Source organism: Aedes albopictus, chromosome 3 (assembly GCF_035046485.1).
Source record: "Aedes albopictus strain Foshan chromosome 3, AalbF5, whole genome shotgun sequence".
In the NCBI taxonomy this organism is placed as follows: Eukaryota; Metazoa; Arthropoda; class Insecta; order Diptera; family Culicidae; genus Aedes; species Aedes albopictus.
The window spans coordinates 91,393,803-91,415,786 of NC_085138.1; the positions used below are offsets into that span (position 1 = coordinate 91,393,803).

The 21,984-nt window shown below is 39.5% G+C and overlaps 2 protein-coding genes across 2 annotated transcripts in view; one reads left to right on the forward strand and one right to left on the reverse strand.

The window, feature by feature from the left end:
- Window positions 1–16,930: 16,930 nt before the first annotated feature.
- LOC109423739 (activating signal cointegrator 1 complex subunit 2 homolog) lies at window positions 16,931–17,871 on the reverse strand. Its single transcript, XM_029873412.2, has 3 exons — window positions 17,744–17,871; window positions 17,362–17,640; window positions 16,931–17,266 (listed from the first exon to the last, which is right to left on the reverse strand). The coding sequence occupies exons 1-3, from the start codon at window positions 17,757–17,759 to the stop codon at window positions 17,010–17,012; spliced, it is 552 nt and encodes a 183-aa protein (XP_029729272.2). The 5' UTR covers window positions 17,760–17,871; the 3' UTR covers window positions 16,931–17,009.
- A 164-nt stretch (window positions 17,872–18,035) lies between these two features.
- Window positions 18,036–21,984, forward strand: part of LOC115266799 (pseudouridine kinase-like) — a 123,225-nt gene continuing 119,276 nt past the window's right edge. Inside the window, exons 1-2 of the mRNA XM_029873405.2 lie at window positions 18,036–18,290; window positions 18,524–18,688. Of these exons, the coding sequence (XP_029729265.2) occupies window positions 18,051–18,290; window positions 18,524–18,688 (405 nt within the window). The 5' untranslated portion in view covers window positions 18,036–18,050. The remainder of the gene's footprint in view (window positions 18,291–18,523; window positions 18,689–21,984) is intronic.

Below are 21,984 nucleotides of genomic sequence, written 5' to 3' on the forward strand. Positions count from 1 at the left end.
TAGCTGAATAAGCTATTATTCAGCTATCATTGTGACCGGCGTTCGAAACTCATCGTGAAAAACGAATAGAATTTTTTTAATCAAATGAAATTTATCAGCATTGCATCTGAAACGATAACACTATACAAAGTATACATATTAGGGAAACATAATTTGAAAAATTTGAGCTTGTTTCAAGTATAAAATCACTTGCCTTGATCTAAACCTGCCGCTTCCCGTGGGCCGTTGGTCACTAAGAAAACTTTTCCAATGTACTCCAACCGTTTGGACTGAGAACAATTGCAAACTTTCCTTTTCGGCTCCCGAGCCCGAGGTGGGTAGGTACGCGCGGTTACAACAAATAGAGCGCACTTAAGTGGCCACTCGAAATGACTCGCCCGCCGTGGACAGTACTTGCATGGAATTGTATGTATGTGCGCTTCCATGTTGAAAGCGTTCCCGCCATGGGGCAACGTGGAAACATTTTCATAGGGTACACCGCACTATGGATTCTTAATTGTTGGTTAGAAGTTTTGAAGTACTCCAAGCTTGAATCGGATATGAGAATCACACATCACAATTGGGTTTTTAAATTAAGAAAAATATAGTGATTTTTCGATTTTATACAAAAGAGCACCTTTTTCTGAGTCACTATGATTTTTTTTCAGATTTTTAGAACCTTATTTTGGTACCTAAAATCAATTGCAAAGAAATTTTTTGAAATCACCTTTTGACAGCTGGGTAACTGTTTGACAGCTCCGCCCAATACAAACTGCGACAAGGGGTGATTCGACAAATCGCTCCCATACAAACTTCAAATTGATTTTTAAATAGGTTCCCGGGCTCCGAAATTCATGAAAATTTGGATTTCGGCTCAGTTTGACATGCAGATTCAGAATATCGAATTATCTCAACACCGTTAAAGAAGCCAATTGGTGTGTAAATGCTCCTATATTCGCCAGCACCCCGCGATACCCTACAGTCGTGGAGGACACAAAAATTTCGGTTTCAACCCCAGTGGGCAAACGAGACGAGAGCGCACACGTATGTGGCAACCCTAATCCCACCTAATGCATCTGACAGGAGCCAACATCTATCGTGTATCCACAATGGAATCCATTGTGGATACACAAATGTTTACATACTGATGTTGGATTCTTAAAAATGGCGGCCTGGCACCCTGGTGGCAACTATGCACACAGAGCCAGGCCAAGCCGCTGTCAAGTACAATTGAGATGGGAAGAAAATTTACACAAATGGTTTGTTTGCAGATTCATTTGTCTGTTGATTAACTTTACTGTTCCAGGATTTTAGAGTCGTCTGGTATACAACAATCGTGTAATGGAAAGCTTCTGCTAACATTTTTCCTCTTCATAAAATGTTAAGTGGGGTGTTTTATCCCATCGATTACACTTGAATGGCCGATTTCTTCTACCTGACTTAACCCTTTGGAGCCGAAGGGGTCAATATGACCCCGGCGATGAAACCGAGAATAACAAACGTGTCCCAGACCAGCGCGGTTGCGGCAGCACCCGCAAAAACATTTGGCTCCAAGGGTTAAGGCGAAACTAAACGCATTTTCTCATTTTTTCGTTTTTGTTTATTTTTTTATTAAATAACGAAGCAATATTTTCAAAATCGGGTTTCGTACACATGTAGAGTATGGATCAAGGTATCTCCTGAAATTTTTTCCTGGTGGAAAATGTTTTTCGTTTTTGCAGAAACAAATTTTAAGTGAAATTTCACAAAAAAAATGCACATTGGTGTGCGCCATCTGTAAAATTGGAAAACATTTTCCACCACAAAAAAATCAGAAGACACCTTGACATATACTCAACATGTGTACGAAAACCGATTTTGAAAATACTGCTTCGTTATTTAATCAAAAATCCAAAACCAAAAAATGAAGAAATTCTTCCAGTTTCGCCTTAAGCGTTAAACCAGGTTTCACTAAAGACTGCCCCAGAAAGTATAAACGCACCTAGTCTTCAGTTGTCTGGGCCTAATTAATGGTTCTTGTTTCAGGCTTCGTTTTGGCTGTTTCTGCTTACTATAGGATTGACAATTCAAACGTTCTTTGCCACGATGAGCATTGGAATTCGAAATGATAACTTTTTTGGTCATCCAAAAATCGATTCAGGGGTGGTCTGACTGGGCCTATTACCACACACGCCCCACCCCTCAGTTTGTAATATTCTCACCAACTTGTAACATAAATGACTTCGACAAATGTTCGATATACTAGGCAGCAGCATGATCAGTATAACTATATCAGATGACTTGCAAAACTTTTTGCCATTACTTATACATTCAGCTATTCCAATCATTACTGCAAAGCATATCGGCCACATGCCCCAATTTAAAGCTTCCTGGAAGATATAATCCAAGCCCAGGGATTAGAAATCTTAAATATTGAAGAATAATTGCCATCAAGCTGGTCCGTTAGTTTATTGGTACAGAAAAGCAATAAAAATATCAAAAAGTCTGAAATCGAGGCTTTTGGCGTAATATTTTACCTAGAGGTAAGAGCTTGTAAGCTGACTTCATTGTAAACGAAGCTAGTTCTGTTCACTTGTGTTATTTTGCAACTTTTATGCAGTTAATCAGTTGTTAAAAGGCCCTCCTAGGGTAAAAGCATGTGGCGGAATTATCCTCTGGGACAGTTTTATCACAAGGCTGGGTGTTTTCTTTTGGTGAGGCGTATTGCCCCGTTTGTTTTGAAAAGGCAAATTTTGGAACGTTTTCCAAAAAACGTTTCAAAGCTTCCATAGCTTTCAATGATATTGCTTCAAAGTAAAAAAAAAAAGGTGCAAGTTACCCCATTTGATGGTAATGTACAATATAATTTGTTCATCACTGATCCCGGCAATGTTGCTATTTTTCACCGATTGAATGTTCATCACAGCTCATCATCTATATACACTACCCGCCATAAATATGGAATCGCACCGTCTAGTATTGCAACACCCCAATTGAATATTGCAGCACCCCAAAAAGTTTGACATCAACTGAAAACCTTATGTTTTACTAAGCTATATCTCGATAACCGTATCCTCTGCAAAGTTTAGACCTTCAGCAAAGTTGATCAGCAGGTTTATGACCTTCAAATGGTGAAATGTTTGGTACGTAATTCCGCCGCTATGTGGCGCTAGTGTGCATTTACAATGAAAAAACTTTGACATGGATTATCTCAAGATTCTGACCACCTAAAATGCTCGTGTCTTCAGCAATGTTGATCAGAAGACCTATGGCTATCAAATGGTGGTAAGTTTAGTGCGTAATTTCGCCGCTATGTGGCGCTAGTGTGCATTTACAACGAAGTACTTTGACATGGTTTATCTCACGATTCTGACCACCTAGAATTTTCGTGTCTTCAGCAATGTTGATCAGAAGGTCTATGGCTATCAAATGATGATAATTTTAGTGCGTAATTCCGCCGCTATGTGGCGCCAGTGTGTATTTACAATGAAGTACTTTGACATGGTTTATCTCATGATTCTGACCACTTAGAATGTTCGTGTCTTCAGCAATGTTGATCAGAAGGGTTATGACTATCAATTGGTGGTAAGTTTAGTGCGTAATTCCGCCGCTATGTGGCGTTAGTGTGCATTTAAAACGAGGTACTTTGACATGGTTTATCTCATGATTCTGACCACCTAGAATGTTCGTGTCTTCGGTAAAGTTGATCAGACGGTCTCTGGTTATCAAATGGTGGTAAGTTTAGTGCGTAATTCCGTCGCTATGTGGCGCCAGTGTGCATTTACAACAAAATACTTTGAAATGGTTTATCTCATGATTCTGACCACCTAGACCTACCTGTGCGCCGATTATATTTTGCTCGGCGGCAGCGTGAGGGCCATTTTTGGCCGGCGGCGTGAATCGGCGTGACCAAAATTTGACCATAATGTTACATTGACAAAGCAAACAAGCTATCATTATGCTCTAGAATTTGAAGTCTGAGCTATTTCATGACCATTGATGGTATAAACTATTGATTGAATTAATGCCTTTTGTAAGTCCTGTTCGGATTCGTCGCTGCGACCAGTGATTAGACCTATTGTGACATTACCCGCATCCTTAGCGTAGTTCATGTTGCAATACTGCATTGCAATTGAAGGCAATGCAATAGAGATTTTGATACAGTTTTTGTTTCATTTATTTAGAGGGAAGGAATCTCGTTTCTTCAGGGAAGAATCTCAGAAGGAATTCCAGGAGGAACCTTGAATGAAACTGGAGAAATCCATGAATAAAATTCTGGGCTTATCTTTGCAGGAACTGCTGTATGAAATCTCTGGTGGTTCAAGAGTCTGTCTTAGAGAGATCCCTGCAGAAACTTCTAAAGGAATCCATGATTGAAATTTCCGAGGAATTTCAGAAGGAAATCCAGGAGGATTCCATAAATGATTTCAAGAAAAATCCTAAGGGATTTATAGCAGAAATCCTCGAAAGAATTCCAGCAGGAATTTCTAAGGGAATTCGAGAAGGAATCCTTTAATCAAGGATTTCTAGGAGGAATCAACGAAAAATATCCAGGAGAAATTCCGAAAGATTTTCCAGCAGGAAACCTCAAAAGAATTCAAGTGGGAGTTTAGAAGAAAATTAGAAAAAGAGTCCCCAAAGGAATTCTAAGAGGAATCAACAAAAATTACCTTAGAGGTATTTCTGGAGGAATTCCGGGAGAAATCCCTGAGGGAATTCTAGGAGGAATTCCCGAAAGAAATCTAAAAGGAATCCCCGCAGGAATTCCAGAATGAATCTTCGAAGGAATCTCTCAAGAAATTACAGGAGAAATTTATGCATAAATCCCAGGAGGAGCCACCGAAAGAGCTTCGGGAGAAATCTTCGAAGGAATTTCGAGCGGAATCCTCAAAGGTTTTTTAAGAGGAATTTCCATAGGAAGTCAGAAAGAATCCCCGAAGAAAATCAAGAAGGAATCCTCGAAGGAACTCTAGAAAGAATCCACGAATTCTAGAAAGAATTACCGAAGGAATTCTTGGATAAATCACCGAATAAATTCAAGAAGGAGACTCTGAAGGAATTCCAGCAGGAATTCCATGGAGAATTTAAGGAATTCCATGAGGAATCTCCGAAAAAAATAAAAAAAAAAGAATCACCACAGGAATTCCAAGAGGAAACTTAAAAGTTATTCCAGGAGGAGTTCCCGTGATAATTTTAGGAGGAATCCCCGACGGAATATCAGGAGGAATACCCGAAGAAATATCAGGAGGAAACTTTGAAGGAAGTCCAGCAGAAATCCACGAAGGAATTCCAAGACAAATCCCCGAAGGAACTCTAAGAGGATACCCCGGAGGAATTCCCAGTGGAATCCACGACGGAATATCAAGAGGAATCCCCGGAAGAATTTCAGGAGGAATCCATGACGGAAGTCCAGGAGGAATCCACAAAGAAATTCCAGAAAGAATTTTCAAAGTAATTCGTGAAGGAATCCTCAAAAGACTTCTAGGAGGAGCCATCGAAAAAAAAAAATGAGGAATCCTCGAAGAAATTTCATGAGGAACCCGTAGAAGAAATTGAAAAGGAATCTTTGAAGGAATTTTAGGGGGAATCCCCAAAGGCATTTCAGGAGAAAGCCTCGGAGAATATTACAAACCTTCAATGGCATTCCCATAAACTAACCCACATTGCCCATTCAGGGGTCTGACTGGGCCAATTACCCTCCCTCAGTTTGTAATATTCTCTCCAACTTGGTATTATATTTTCCCGGCACATAAATGACTTCGACAAATGTTCGATATACTATGCAGCGTCATGATCAGTATAACTATATCAGATGACTTGGAGATCTGATTCTTACAGAATTGTTTGCCATTGATTATACATTCAGCTATTCTAATCATTACTGCAAAGGCCATCGACCACATGCCTGAAATCAAAGCTTCCTAGAAGATATAATCCAAGCCCAGGGAGTTTTCATCCAAGGAAGGTTTATGAGGCAAAAACATGGAGAAATTGAGAGTTTTTGAAAATCGATCTTCCATACATTTTGACCGAGGACTTGGTCTTGGCTAGAAACTTGAAACGTCAAAAAACGCAGTAGGCAAGACAAAGTTTGCCGGGTACAGCTAGTTTATATTATAATCGCGCTCGATTACGCTGTGTTCCGATCATCGATGATCAGGAGCAAAGATATAGAAAGACAGATACAGGGGATACTCAAAATAACTGGGACAGGTAAAATTTTCACTTTCAAAAAATGTTCAACTAAAGCTATGTTCATTTAGAATCCGGAATGACAAAATCACGTATATCTTAGGGATGGAATAACAAACATAAAAGGTGAAGCCCTCAAAACAAAGGTTATTTATTGTACTTTCATGGAAAAATATCATTGAAATTATTTATTTTTATTTTTCACACATTTTCTCACTTTTTCAGTGTTGACCTCTCCAAAAATCTGCACAACGGTGGTAAATTTTAGCAACAACCCCTTCCGCACGTTTGTTCAACAATCAGGTCGTCTATGCATTGTCCTGAGTGCCTTGACTAGTCTGACTAGGATTCCGAAGAAAAATTGCCAAACTTTTTTTTATTGCGAAATGAGGGGCAATTCAGTGAATTGAGAAAACGCGAAATTTGAGTGTTTTTTTCGTTGATAAACACTACCCATCTGTAACGATACCACTGAACGTCTCCGGCTGTCATGGCAGCTCATCAAAATAGGTAAAACCTCTACATAGGGTTTGGGACCATTTGGGCAGAAGCACCTATTTTGGGCACTTGCTGCTATAACTCAGTCAATTTTGAACCGATTGACTTGATTTTTAAGACACGATCAGATACGCACAGTATCTGGTCATGTTCAAAAATTCATGTAAATCGGATTGAAATTGACTGAGTTAAAGCAGCAAGTGCCCAAAATAGGTGCTACTGCCCAAATGGTCCCAGACCCTATCCCTTGTGTGCGTTTTTGAAAAGCAGCACGCGATTCTTGAGGCTGTCATCCTTGTATGAATTGGTTCTCATCATCTTGTTGCGAAAAAACCATGCCCAGAGTTCGAACTTCTTGCCAAATCTTCAAATTCAAAGCAGATTTTTCAATGAACCCAAGCTTTTTTCTTCCGAGGACACTTCCTTATGCCATGGTTAACAACATCTATGCACATAACACATAATGGTTTTGACGATATTAACATTTTTCACGACTGTCGTACCTGACCATGCTAAGTTTTCAACGTGTTTGTGCAAGATTTTTTTCCTCCTCTTGTCTTCAATCTGAAATAACTTTTCACTCGTTGCAAGAAAATCGATGAAATTTTCACCATTTTAAGAGGATTAGTGTATGATCAAAGTGCTGCAAAAGAATGATGATTATGTTCATTGAGAGCGCCACTAGAAAATGTGACATGATTCCGGATTCTAAGTGAACATAGCTTTAGCTGTAACTTTTCGAAAAGGGCATCAAATATTTTCAAATTTTTACTGTAAGTTCATCAACTAGTTAAGAATCAGTGGTCCAAGATGGAGTGGAGAAGATCGGGCTATTCTACCCAAGTAACATTTTAAGTTTTGTTCATGTTAAGATCTTCATAACCAATTTTATAAAACTTGCAATAAAACTGATTTATACATCAAAACCTCTTGATAACCTTTTTAAGAGCATCTTCCGGCTAAGTGGACCGCTCTCGGAGAGGTTTTGCCAACCACATTAAGAGTAGCAATAAACTCGTTTTGAAACCTAGTTGAAAAAGTTCCATTCTCGTTTGTTGTTGTTTTTTTTTTCAACAAAAACTATGACAGCTCAAGATGCAGAGAAGCTTCTGCGATGGCACGTAAAGTTCAAGAGGATACACCATTCGTAAGTAGAAAGCGATCATTTCAAAGTAATATTTCAGTAGTTATTGTGCTGGTAGGCTGATGCGCATTCGAATTTACCGTGAATATTGGGGTTGCAGAATCATAAAATTAATGCGCTTCGAAAATAGTGAATATTATCATCTTGGAATGAAATAAATCAATTTGTGAATTTAGTAAAACTATCTCGAATCACAAGAAAACTCAGCAGAGTGAGTTTATTTTTGTGAGCATGTTATAAAAATGGTGGCAAACTATCAATTTATTGCTTATTTAAGCAAAATTAACTATTTTCCATTCACGTAAGCTAATTATTCAATATGGCGACGACCATAATCAGCGAAAATAAAACGAAAGCAAGTTTACTTTTATGATGACCGCAATAAACCTAGCAGTGTCGTAGTTTCTGCTTTTCCACCAACAGATGTCGTTACTAATCGAACGGATCGCCATCTGTTGAGAGTAAATCCAATGCCGAAGATCAAGGATGGGTAATGGCCGTAATAGTCCGTGCGGACCACATGAACACCATCGGAAGGGAAAAGGTATAGGTTGGGGAAAGGAATTGGATTAGACTTGTGACACAATACAAATAATACCGCGAAATTTAATTAAACATAAGTTTAACAATTTTATTCATTACCACCGAATTCAAACATAAAATGCTAGTAAAAGATAAAATATGAAATATTGATTTTGATTTGAAATGTGTTCAAGCCATAAAATTATGATTTGATACCAACTAATCTTCTGAATTAAAAAATTTGGTGAGAAAAAATATGTATTTCAAATTAATAAAAAGAAAAAGTTTGTGTTAAGGGTCAAAGATAAATAAAAAGTTTTTTTGCAATTTCTCGTCGTAATAGGCTGTTTTACCTCGCCAAATCCGCCAGGAAAAGGCCTACTTTCCCACACCAAATTAGCAGTGCTGTAATGGTTCATTACAGCACTGATTTGCGTTGCGTAATGAACCATTACAGCACTGTTTTATGTTTGGATCAATTTCGTGATCTTTTCTGGACGCATTTTTGAAAAATTGTGACAACTGCACAGTATAACCTGCTATGATCAGACTTTCTTAAACATGACTATGAACATCAGTGTGCAGTTTGATGAATAAGTTTTGTTAAAAACTATCCTTAAGCGGTAATTTAAGAAATTGCAAAAAACGTTGTACGCAACACGATGCAGAACTCGATTTTTACTGCACTCGTCGTAATTATCCAACTCGGCAAGCCTCGTTGGATAAATATACGACTCGTGCTGTAAAAATCTTCATTCTGCACCTTGTTGCGTAAACTACTATTCCAAACACGCTTCAATTGAATACATATGATGTAATCCTGGTCATGTCGTTATGAAAAATAGATGTCTACCAAAATTCTGCAATTTTATCTGTCATGTTTCAATATTGTCTGGAGATCAATAAAAATAGAACCTCTGTCCAAATGATCCAAAACTTTATTCACCCGTTTTGAAGCTAAATAAATAACAAGAGAAACTTTATTTTAATACTGAGTCCACAATTTTCTACTGACAGTCAACTTGTCTACGTTCTTCTGCACGACAATTTTTAACCTATCGTCCATTGTCTCCTACACCGTGTCCAATAAGTTCTCATACAATATCAAATTGAATTCATTTCGCATCTGTAATTAGAATTTCAAAAGTAAATTTATTTATTGAAAGGCCAACTAACACTGAACAAATACAGCATATGTTTTGGAATTAGCTGTCCTTTATTCTTCTCTGCTGATCGCTTAGTCCAATTCAGCAGGCACGCACGTCATTTCATTGTCATTTCGTCACACAACGTCAACAACGAGTAATTGTTATAAGTTGAAACAAATTAGGCTCCTGTCTTCAGCATTGCTAGTAGCAACTATGACCAGAAGAAAAAAAAAATATGAGACTCTATATTTGTGAAGTACGAAGCCGTTTTATTTTGTACAAAATGAAACGTCTATTAAACAAAAAATGTCCATTTAACTGTTTTAATGAGATTTGTTGTGTTTAATAAGCATGGCTGCATCTTATCGTGTTGATTCACTCCATTCTCAGTTCTAAAACATGCTTGTATCCCAGTTGTGGTAAATTTTGATCAAAATTTACTTTTTATGATGTTTATCTTTAATATAACGGTTATTTTCAAGGAAATCAACCCAAACTGAGTATACTTGCAAAGGAGACTGGGCGAATCTGGGCCCGGAATGTACACCAATGACCCATATCTCTTTCGATAGGTCTAATTGAGACAAGAAATAGTTGCTATGGTGTCAAAAATATTCATCATGGGAGAAAAAAGTTATTTGACATTTTTTGGGATGGATTTTAGTTGTTTTTTGTTGTAATTACTTGCATTATTTTTCACAAACAACCAATCTCAAATAAACCGAATATCGCATCTGACAGTGTTATATTCAATGATAAGTCATTCTATTACAAAAAGAATGTACTAATGATTTCAGGAACAGGCCAATGCATAGAAATGGTTGGGGTTTCTACAAGTTTTTAGAAAAAAGTGAAGGGCGCGTAGAGTATTAATCTAGGTATTAATATAGTTATAGTGGAAGAAGGATAACCAAAAGTATTATACATTAAGTTCCTTCTTTTGAACAAGTACTTACGCAATGTACAGATTATAATGTTGAAACACAGTGAAACATCAACATAAGAGAAGAACGAAAAAAAAACACTTCGAGTCAAGTGAAACTTGATTAAACTTATTTAAAGGTGTTTTTACAATGTGTGTGATGCACAAGGTTCTAAAAATAATATTCATGGCTGTACCGTTAGGATACCAGAAATATTGTGACTCTAGGTAGACGACAATGCTTTCAATAAGAAGTTTGATTACTTTGAATGTTTGATCTCAGCAAAAACTTTTTAACCTTGGTAATAGTAAGTGAATTCAATATACATGTAATGGGTCTAAGAAGATTCGGATACCGAGAAGAATACCTAGGACTATTCCAAAAATAAAACTGGATTCAAGAAAAAGCTGGCGATTCATGGAGCAAGATGCTAGTAAAAAAGCAAAGAGTTAGTGGAAAAAGCTGACGAATCGAGCAAAAAGCTCATGGTAGAGCAGGAAGTTCAAGATTCTGTGAAGAAGCAGACGAATCTTAGAGAAGGCGAGAAAACCCTCCAGAAACTGGGTATTCTGAAAAGCTACCAAGGGCTCTAGGAACATGCTGCTGGTTCTGAAGAGGAAGTGGTTATTTCACGGGAACTACAAAAAAAAAATTGGAGTTTAAAGATAGAAGCTTGGGATTCTAGCTAGGATTGGATAAGACTGAATGGAACATGAAGCTTGGGTTTTTGAGAGACAGCTGTGTGTGTTTGAATAAACTGATGATCAATTATGATATCGAGAGGCACAAGAGCAAGCTTTTTAGGTGATGTGGGGACGAATGTCATAGGGCGCAAAGCAAGACAAACCATCTCAAGTGCTTGATTTGTTCCGGGAAATACGCGAACAGCATGTACAGCGGTTCTGGCCTCTAAAATGCCTTTGTTGATAAGTCACAGTACCTGATCACAAACCTGAGCTACTGTGACGCAGACCAGTAACTTCTGATTCAGACAGTCGCTGAGTGGGAGATGGATATCGCCATCATAACGGACCACCCATACCAAAAATCCACCGATATCAGCAACTGTGTCGGCATTTGACTCAGCAATATGAACAACGGGAAAATATCACGTCTAGGGGTAGGTATTGGAACAGTTCACTCAGATACTGGAGTGTATGACGACTATGTAGGGGCTGTCCATAAACCACGTGGTCATGAGGTGGGGGGGGAGTGGGGGGGTTCGGCCAATGACCATTTTGTATGGACGAAAAAAAAATTGTATGGACTAATGACCACGCGGGGGGGGGGGGGGGGGTGGTTTGAGAAGTCCCAAAAAATGACCACGTGGTTTATGGACAGCCCCATATGTAGGACAAAACCGGGTGACGGGTGACTTCAATGCTTGGGCCGTGGAAAGGGGACAGCGCGGTGCACCGTTTCATGAACCAGCTTGATCTCTACTAAAGGCTCTGATCATGCTAGGTTTCGCATTGGCTCTAATGTCGGTACTGGAAGGCCTTTAGCAGGAAAGCAGTTGATTATTTACTGTATAGATTCATCCATGTCAATTGCAGGTTTTGTCGTGCTTTAGCACGAGGTAATTTTTTTTCCGAGTACGGCGGCCTCAGAGTCCGTGAGCTTGGCATTGCTCATCATCGCCTTCAAAATCTCTAAGTGCTTAGACTCGTCTGCCTGGATGACGAGGGTGTCCTCCTTCTTGCCCTTGGCATTTGCTCTTATACTTCTTCTTGGCTTAGCGTCCCTAAGCTCATGTTCCTCATTCTTCTTTCTTTTCTTTTTCTACTTGTCCAGAAGGTCCACAAAGCGTTCTCCCCCTTACCCGCCTTACGTGGTCGCTGTGGACTTTTTTATTATTCGCAGAAATGTGCGAATGAACTCGCAATATATCAAATGAATTCGCTTAATTACATTCTGCGATGATTATACGACTTCTCTTGGTACTTCTCATATTATGCCGGTTTCACTCGCATTGGTGTATGAATGAAATCGCATGAAAGAAATAATAAACTCGTTAAAGGGTGCATAAAAACTCGCATAAGCTAGAAAAGTTTACGTTGATTTGATATGTGAAAACATTGGAAGAGATGCTGTTGGACTGTTCATGCAGTGCCAAATAACTACAAAACTGTGATAAACTCTCGGATTTATCTCCAGACAGTATGGCGAACACGCATGTAAAGTGGGGCTCGATAATCCAAAGGTCATTAGTTCGACACTGAGATGACAATAATTGTTTTTTTTCTCCAATATTATAAGGTCGCATAATGTGCTATGTTACGTCGCAATAAGGCACACCGTACATCACACAAGATGTGGCTTCAGGACTTATGGCGTTATTGTAGTCCCGCCAATGCACGTATATTGGCTCCAGTATTGCATGCATAAGGCACTTTTGCTGCATCGTATGCGATGTAACTTAACTGCATAAAAGTACTAAAACACGGTCATAACTTCATTATACGTGCAAACAGGTTATCTGGGGCTCGCCACCACCGCTACTAACTGATTTTTGTTGTTCTCAGTTTGCAATACCATGAGTAGTAGTGGGAAAACGTCCACCACGCCATGCGTTAATGCGTGAGGGACAAACTACTGTGAGGGGTGCATAGGTTCTACACACGCTCCGTTAACGATGGAGCATCTTCTTCACCACTTCTATCATTTATTCCTTGATTCCAAGATATCCAAGATATTAAAATTGTTTGACCTTCTCTACTGCTCTTCCAGCTACTCCCAAGTAACACACTTGTCACCGAAGAGTCACGGCGGCGCAGGTTTTTGTTGCGCATAAGTCACTGTGACTTTCTTCCAACAAATAAACACTTACTTGCTAGAAGGAAGTCACAGTGACTTCTGTGTAACAAAAACCTGCGCCGCCGTGACTCTTCGGTGACAAGTGTGTTACTTGGGCTGTTAAGTTGGAGGGGTAGTCCGTGTTGACATCTAATTGTTTGGTCTTGCTGACATTGATAGTTAGACTTGCCGCAAAGAACGTTCGGTTAGGTCATTGAGCTTACTCTACTTGACAAAGCACCATTGGTCTAGTAGGGCTACATCATATTAGCCAAATCGAAGTCGTTTAGTTGCTCCATAGTGATGGGCTGCTAATGTAGCCTACAATTCGATGCACGGTCAAATGCCCCCACAAATATTTTGTTGATTACGATAAGGAACAGTAGCGGCGATAGTACATCCTTGCCTCACAACCCTTGCGACAACCCAGTTGATCGGATAAAGCTTGATTTTTTTTTCATACTTCCCTTATATTTTTATATGTTTCACTGTGTTTCAACATTAATCTGAACATTGCACAAGCACTTGCTCAAGGGAACGGTTTTTAAGTATAATACCTTTGGTTATACCCATTCGACTATAATAATATTAATACCTAGATTAATACACTACGTGCCCCTCCATTTTTTCCCAACAACTTGCAGAAACTCCAACCATTTCTTTGCACTGGCCTGTCCTTGAAATCATTAGTATCGTCTTTTTGTATAGAATGACTAATCATTGAGTATAACACTGTCAGATGAGATATTTGGTTTATTTGAGATTGGTTGCTTGTGAAAAATAATGCAAATAATTACAACAAAAAACAACTAAAATCCATCCCAAAAAATGTAAAATAACTTTTTTCTCCCATGATGAATATTTTTGACCCCGTAGCAACTTTTTCTTGTCTCAATTAGACCTATCGAAAGAGATATGGGTCATTGGTGTACATTCCGGGCCCAGACTCCATACATTTTTGCCCAGTCTCCTTTCTTACCATATCATTACTAAAATTGTATTATTTTATCCTTAGTATATCCATTTGGTACAATACTGGGGATAAAAACTCAAAATTTAACCTTATGGACTCTATTTAGCTACTGTAGAATGAAAAACTTTTCGAACATATTTTTTGCGTGCCGGAGCAAACAGATTTCAGAAAATCAGACCCCCTCAACTCCTCCATTTTTTAGGAAACACGAACACAGCGCCATCGTTTAGCTTGCGGATGAATATAGAACCATAAAAGCAACACAAGTGTGCTTTGCTTCTCGTGGTTGTTATGGTTGTTACCTTGTTACGGTGTTACTTGTTTGTTATTTCCTTTCAAGTCAGACGTGTGATATGAAAAACGCAGGTTCGTTTGTACAGTATTTACATGAACTAACAAAGCATTTGCAATAAAAACTTTATTTATACTTTTTAGAACGATGAGATGATAAGATATTGTAGTTGTCGCGAATCAAAATGGATCGTATCCCATTCAGCGTCCGTTAGCTTCACCACACCGGGATAGTAGGTCGAACAAGAGTAATCGATGTCAGTGAACCTAATCGGGCTGAAGTCCTTAGCATCCAGATTACCATGCGCTGGGACACGGTTCACCATCAAGTAAGGGTACCGGTCGCAATTTAAATTGATTACCTCAACGACGTGCCCTCGAATTAGAGGAAATGGTCAAGGAGTCGTTTGCGGTCCTAAGTCTGAAGGATGTCTCGTTCAACCTGAATATTGGATTCCGTCGGACATCTTACCCTGATGAAGGTGTGTTTTACTCTTTTACTGAAATTTATTGTAAGTTTTAAACTCTCAATAAAACCATGAATAATCTGCATGTTTTAATGAAATAAAATTGGTACGAAAAACTTCAACAATGAAAGATGTTTTGCGTTTTCTTCGACCGGGGTTTGAGTAATGCATCTGGTAAAACTGCTCCTAATCGCTTCAGTTGTTACCGAGATCCTATACTGCCCATAACTGCATAATTGTAACATTTGCAGTTTTTGCCAATATTGAGTTAATACTGGGGTTCATCTACTAATCATCAATACTTTCATCTACCCAAATGAACTTTATAAGTATGTTCTGTAAAATGTGAAACAAATACCAAGTCGTTTTGTCTCATTAGCTAATATTCATGAATGTAACCGCATAACAGTCACACTGGAAATACTCACTGGTCTCATAGCGTACCATCTATCATATTTTGGTCTGATATTTTTTTGGACTGTTCGTCCAGCATACAAGAGGAGCTGTAGACAATTTCATTGCAATAGGATAAATTTTGAATTATTGTCAAATTTTTGAAACTTCGTTTCGTCTCCATACTAGCGCATGTTGCTAACTTTAAACTCCATTTTATCCCATGCCTACTTTTGTCGAATGTGACTGTTATGCAGTTATGGGCAGTATACTGCCGCCACTCGCATAACAGTCCCATTTTTGCTGGGTTTCCTATTCATATGGGACTGTTTTGTGAGTGGGGGCAGTATAAGTGTGCAAAAATGTGACCGTTTATAATTCATGAACTTCAACGTCGTTGTCGAATTTTTCAATTGCCGGATGTTATAAGGATGAAGCAAGGGATGAAGTTATTCGAGATCGCTGCCTAAATTTCATTACTATCCTTGAAATCTTCAACCACCATCGAAAAACCTGCCAAATTTGCCACCTATCCGTTACGAATCTCTTGAGCCGCCCAGATCCTGAAATTCAGATCGACCGCTTCAAAACAACTCAAATGTCATTTGCGTTTCTAAAATCCCAGTATGCTTTGTAAAATGCTTTGATAGTAGTTCTATATTGCTACCCTGCGTGGCAGCACAATCGCAAAAAAGACATGTTTCCTATGATTAATATGGAAAACCCACTCACACGGCCATCTTGTTAATCGGACATCTTTGAGAAAATGGAAGTGTACTGCAAGGCTTATAAAAAATAATAGAAAATAAAGTTATTCTAAACCGTATGCTTCATTTAATCAGTATTATGTGGCCTTTCAATACATACATTTATTTGGAAAATATGAATCACAGATGTGAAATGAAATTATATTTTCTAAATTTGTATTTTGTATGAGAACTTATTGGACACGGTGTACATTCCTAACGTTAATGAGTTTGAGTGCGAGTGAACACAGAGACCTCCCATACCCACTCTTGCGTTACATTTCTGGGTCTATGCGAGCTGAACTATGACATGACTTAGAAAATGGTAATATGCTCACAGCGGATACTCCTTTGGTTCCCAATAGCACTTACGGCCGATTTCTTCACCTACGCTCAACTCCAGATTTGCCGTTAAGATCAAGATCCAAGCGGAGATGAAGAAACTGGTTTAACTGCTATTGGGTTAAGCCCTCCCATCGCGGCAAGATCGAATATCCATGGGGTTTGGTTAACTGCAAACCAACTTGCAGTGAAAACTTGAGAATATTTGATGCACTTTTCAAAAAGATACAGCCACTTGAAAAGTTTTTGAGAAGTGAACATTTTGACTGTCCAGATCATTTTATTTATCCCCTGTACCTACACTTCTAGTCTAGTACAGAAAGATCATTTTTCAAATACAGCACAACCAATAACCAGGCTCTATCAAATGCTTGTCCCGAATCTCTATTTTTTAAAGGAACTTGAGGATTTTCAAAAAGGATCACTGGAAAGATTTTCTGAAGCAACGTAGAGGCTCGTAAAGGCTTGGTAAACTGTTTTCAAAAAAAAAACATATGTACTTCGAAGTAAAGAAAAACCTGAACCCATTGGAAAACATATTATGCCTACTAAATCACAACGAGCAAAAACTCGTCCGGTTTTATTCCAAATAAATTTAAATCAACAATCTGCTAATTTATTGCCGCCGGATATTTCCTCCGGTCGCCGGCGCCGTCTGAGGCTTAACACAGCAATGGCCACAGTTAGGATTGACACACCGAGGGCTCTCCTTACCTCCTAGCGTAGCCGACTGTGGAACCGGCTGCGCTGACGACAACGGCGTCATTGCCTGTTGTTGTGACATGAGGAACCGCTGCTGCTGTTGGGGTGAAAACTGGCTCAAAGCTTGCGGTTGATGGGGCAATGAACTGGCCGGAACCGTACAGGCGGCGTCTATGCAAATCATTTTAACGTGAAGACGGAAGAAAACGAACCGGATGGTTAAAGTTGCACAAAAAATCGAACCGGAACACGAAGCAGGAACTTACCCATGAAGTATTGGATGCCACCGGCTTGCTGTAGGGCAGTTGTACTGTTGGGCTGTTGCATCGCTGCCGGCGACGACGATGGTTGAAAAGGTTGATGTCCTCCGGTTCCCATCATGCGGGGCATGTTCGGCAGCTGACCAGGATTATTCATGGGGCCGGAATGTTGATATGGGGTGTGGTTGAATTGTTGCTGGTAATATTCCTGAGGTGAAGAGTAAACAGCACTCGATTCCTGGCTGGCGGGTGCAGGGTTGTAGTGGCCGTATGGGTAATTGTTTCCTGATTTTTATGAAGAAAAATATACAATTTAATATGAAATCGAATCAAGCCTTATTTCCAAGGGAATAGCTACATCAATGTGATGAACATTGTTGCTACATACCAGATGAAGGATTCATTGTTTCAAAAATTAGTTAATATAAAATAAGACTTCAAGTTCTGAAATTTGTGACGTTCTTCAACGGCAGTGCTTCAAGGATTAAAAAAAATCATCGTTTGCTATGATTTGAAAATAAATACAAGAGAGCCCGGTGTACACTAGGGTGTACAATATTTCAATACATTCCGACAGTTTTTTGATGACGTAATTCAAATCGTTCCAAGGAGCCAACAAAATGATCTAGTACTCCACATCAATTTGATCAACGTAGCAGGACGATACGAACGACATCATATGTTTACATCCAAAAATGATGCCTTGCCTGACTTCTGATATTGTATTCCGTGCATTTTCCCTCTACTTTAAGTATAAAAAGTATCTCAGTAAGCAACTCACACCCAATTTCATTCTCTTCAATTTACAGTTGGATGGAGCCACCTACCATGCCACGGTCAACACGTCCTGCGGAGGAGTTGGCAGAAACATCGCCGAAGGCATCTGGAAAATCTTCGGCAATGTCAACCTAATCACTGCCGTTGGAGATGACCAAGTGAGTGCCAAATAAGCAAACATCATCCACCAACCTACTTCAAACCCTCCGTCAATTATCCGTGTCAGTGGTATCCTCCGGCCTTTGATGTCGAGCGGGAACTTCCTTGTCATCATCAAAGCTGCCAAAACCCACATCCTTATCCACAGATCCCCAAATAAATCCTCTGCGAAATTTTTATTTTTAACTGATCCCATTCACTGAATCCCTCGTTTCTGTTTCTCCCCACCCAGAACGGAGATTACATAAAGCGGCTGCTGCCAAACCACTGCGGGGCATCGATTCTCACCGCTGGCGACCATCCAACGGCCAGCTGTTCGGTCCTGCTGGACAACCGCGGGGACTGCAAGCTGGTCGTGGGGGACATGTCCGTCCACAGTGCCATCACCGCCGAGTGGGTAAGTGTGTGTGTGTCTGTAGGTGACTAAATATGTGCAAAATGCTATCAATCAATGGGAATTTGTTTTTGATGTGGCACTGCACATTGTGGCAGTTTTGTAGAGCCCCAATATCCAACCGATCGGACATTGTTCTTCGCCATAAATTTCCAATGGTTACCCTCTAGCGAAATGGATTTATAAATTGAATAATTTTATTTTAATCGCTGCCATTTTCATTTCCCTGATTGTGATCAATGCATAAATAAAAGGTCAAATTGCCACAAATCTACATATTTTTTACCGATTCGCCACAAGAAGCCTCTTAATTTTGATTTTTATTTATTGGTGAGCTCGTTCCATATTTTTAGAAAAGAGTAATACGGGATACATGTAAAGAAAATCATATTTTTCTCAACGTCACTGAAATCAAACAGTCCGCTGCAACTGAACTGTATATAAAAACCACAGAAAGAATCCGAAAATTAAACACTCGAGTTTCATTACGCGTGCAAATTACGTGGTTGATTCTCAACCAAACACCAATGATAGTTAATTCCAATGAGAGGCGAGAGTAGTGGCGGTTGTTGTGGGCTCATCTCATCAATTCAATGTAGAATTAAACGTTTACCCAATATGTACCCATTGGCATAGCTATAAGGGACCTTGAGGGGCCGAAATCATTGTTATTCCATTTCTTTTTTTTTTTTTGATCATGATTACATTGAGCATCCATGTTTATGATTGTTGAACACTGGCATAACTTGAACAGCTAGCATGATTGCCATATTTTTTTCAATTTACCCAATCGTGCATTCCTACCAAAAAAAAACTATGTAAACCGTTTAGGGAGGGTTCCCGGGATTTTTGATGGGTTTCAGAGACACTTCTTAGGCCTTCAAGAGACTTTCGAGTTGTCCCAACAGGTTTCATTGGCGTTTCATGAAGTTTTTCGAGCGTTTCATGGAGCTACAGGGTTTTTTTAGAGGCAGCTGGCGGGTGTTCCAGAGGGTAACATTAGATTCAAGTGGATTTCATGGCCATCCTATGGGATTCAAGGAGGTTACAGGAGGGTTCCAGGAATGTTCCAGACCCTCTAGTGGTCCAAATTTATTGTAACACACATATGTACTACTTGAAAAAAAAAAATATTGAATTATTATTACATATTAAAATTTATGATAATAGTGCAGTAACAGTAATAACGTTAATGATAGAATTTAGCGAAATACATATTGATATTGAGGTGATACGGGACGCCGTGTTGATTTTGCTATCTTCCGTCTCTTTCACCATCATTGCCCTCGAAACTTTGACGATGCAAATCTCAAATTGATTTATCTGAAAACTTAGTCGATTGTTCATCACATGTAAGCATACAAACGTTCAAATGTTCAGCCCATTTGATGCAGTAGAAGATCGTCAAAATTTGCATCTTCAAAGTTTGAGAGCAATGATTGATGGATCTGATGACGCCCCGTAAAACCTTTATAATTGTACAATAATAAGTCAATAACAATTGTGTAAAAACTAAAAAGAGCGTTTGAAGGAATTTGCATGCGAAAATTTGATAATTATTATTCAACAAAAAATACAACGAATTGTAAAGAATTTTCCGCTATTTCAAACAAATATGTGCCACTGTATTAAGGGTCCCAAGGAAGATCCAGAGGGGTTTCAGTAGAGTTCCAGTGGTTTCAAGGAATTTATATGGGGTTTCAGGAGCGTTACAGAGGCGTTCTGGAAGGTTTCGGGTGAATTTTAGGTCCTTTCCTGGAGGTCTCAGGAGAGTTCAAAGGTGTTTGAGGTCCTCCAGGGGTTTTCAGGAGTACTGATCGGGGTTGATCACCGTGAACGATTATTATGCGGTTATATTAGTATTATATAACTGACGAAGTTGAAGGGGTGATTCCAGCTGAATGTAAGTGTTTTGTGATTTGTAAATTGTAATGTATTTGTACTTAAATCAATGTATTAAATAAATGTATAATGTTTTAGGCGTCTGATGATGACCGAAGAATAGTAGGTCGAAACGCGTCACGCAAAATAAGCTGTTTCCGTTATTTTTCACCGATAATTGCCAATAAAACCGCATAATAAAGTTTTCAGGAGTATTCCAGTGCGTTTCATCAGATTTAAGAGTTTTCATAGACGTTCCAGGGGGTTTCAGAGGCATTCAAGGGTGTTTCATGAGGTCTCAGAGGGTTTCTGGGACGTTCCAGGAGTAAATGAGATATCATGTGGATTCAAAGGCATTCCTCTTGAAATTCTTGATTTCAGTGGATTGGCTCTTTTCGGTGACGTAACCGAAAAGAGCCAATCCACTGAAATCAATAAGATCCCGCGGTGATTAATTCTAATCAGTATTCCTCTTGAAACCCTTACATGGCTTTGGTAAACCTTGAATCCGCCTTAAAATACCCCGCTTTAAGGAACCCCCGCGAACCCCTTTTGAAACACATTTTCATTAAAAAAGAAAAATCAGGTCAAATTAAGTCTGATAATTTTGTTTGCGAATTGTTTTGCCTTTCTCGTACACCAAGAAGGTGTACTAAGGCTATATGTTCACTCAAAAATCAAATTATCGATAGAAGGCTCGGAGAGTCGAGACACATATACCAATCAACTCAATTCGACGTATAGAGATGATGTCTGTATGTGTGTATTTTTATTTATTTTTTTTTTTTTTTTTTTTTTTTACTTGTTGGTGGTAAAGCCTTTACGCCTTTCCGACACGCGTTCGATAAGCATGACCATTGCTACCGATTTCGTCCATCGCGTGCCAGTTCGTGAGGGACTCAGAACAGAGAAGAGAACTCTGAACCCTACGCCTCTAACCTCCACCAAGGTCTACAGTGCCTGCTTCCCCCGGATTCCACTAGAAGCGACTACTTCGGGGGGGCTGTGCTCATGCACTTCACTTGTTATCAGGCATAGCTAGTCACGCTAGATCGCTGACTTTATCTCCAACATAACTGCTGCGCTCTCATGAGCTTTATCTTAATGACGTAGCTTTAACTGCTGCGCTCTCGTGAGCTTTGACATACTGCTGCTGCTCTCCAAGTTGATCAGTGGAATGCCGAGGTCAGTTCAGCAATGCGAGTTGGAGGGTGGCTATTCTACTTCGGGTGGCTTTCTCGCTGCGTTCGTTGACCTTTTCCTGGGCGAACCGGTTGAGTGCCGAGATCGGTCCGGCGATTCCGGTTGGAGGGTGGCTTCCGGTTCGCTGGCGCCCCGACGACTCGAACCCGGTTGATTCGACGTAGTTTCTTGCGACTCAGCGTAGTCCCCGGCGGTGGAGCTAGCTTACTCCGACG

Coding starts and splice junctions, on each gene's coding strand:
- LOC109423739 (XM_029873412.2), bottom strand. Junction 17,267..17,361: donor TGGCATCCAATACTTCATGG/GTAAGTTCCTGC, acceptor TGATTTGCATAG/ACGCCGCCTGTACGGTTCCG.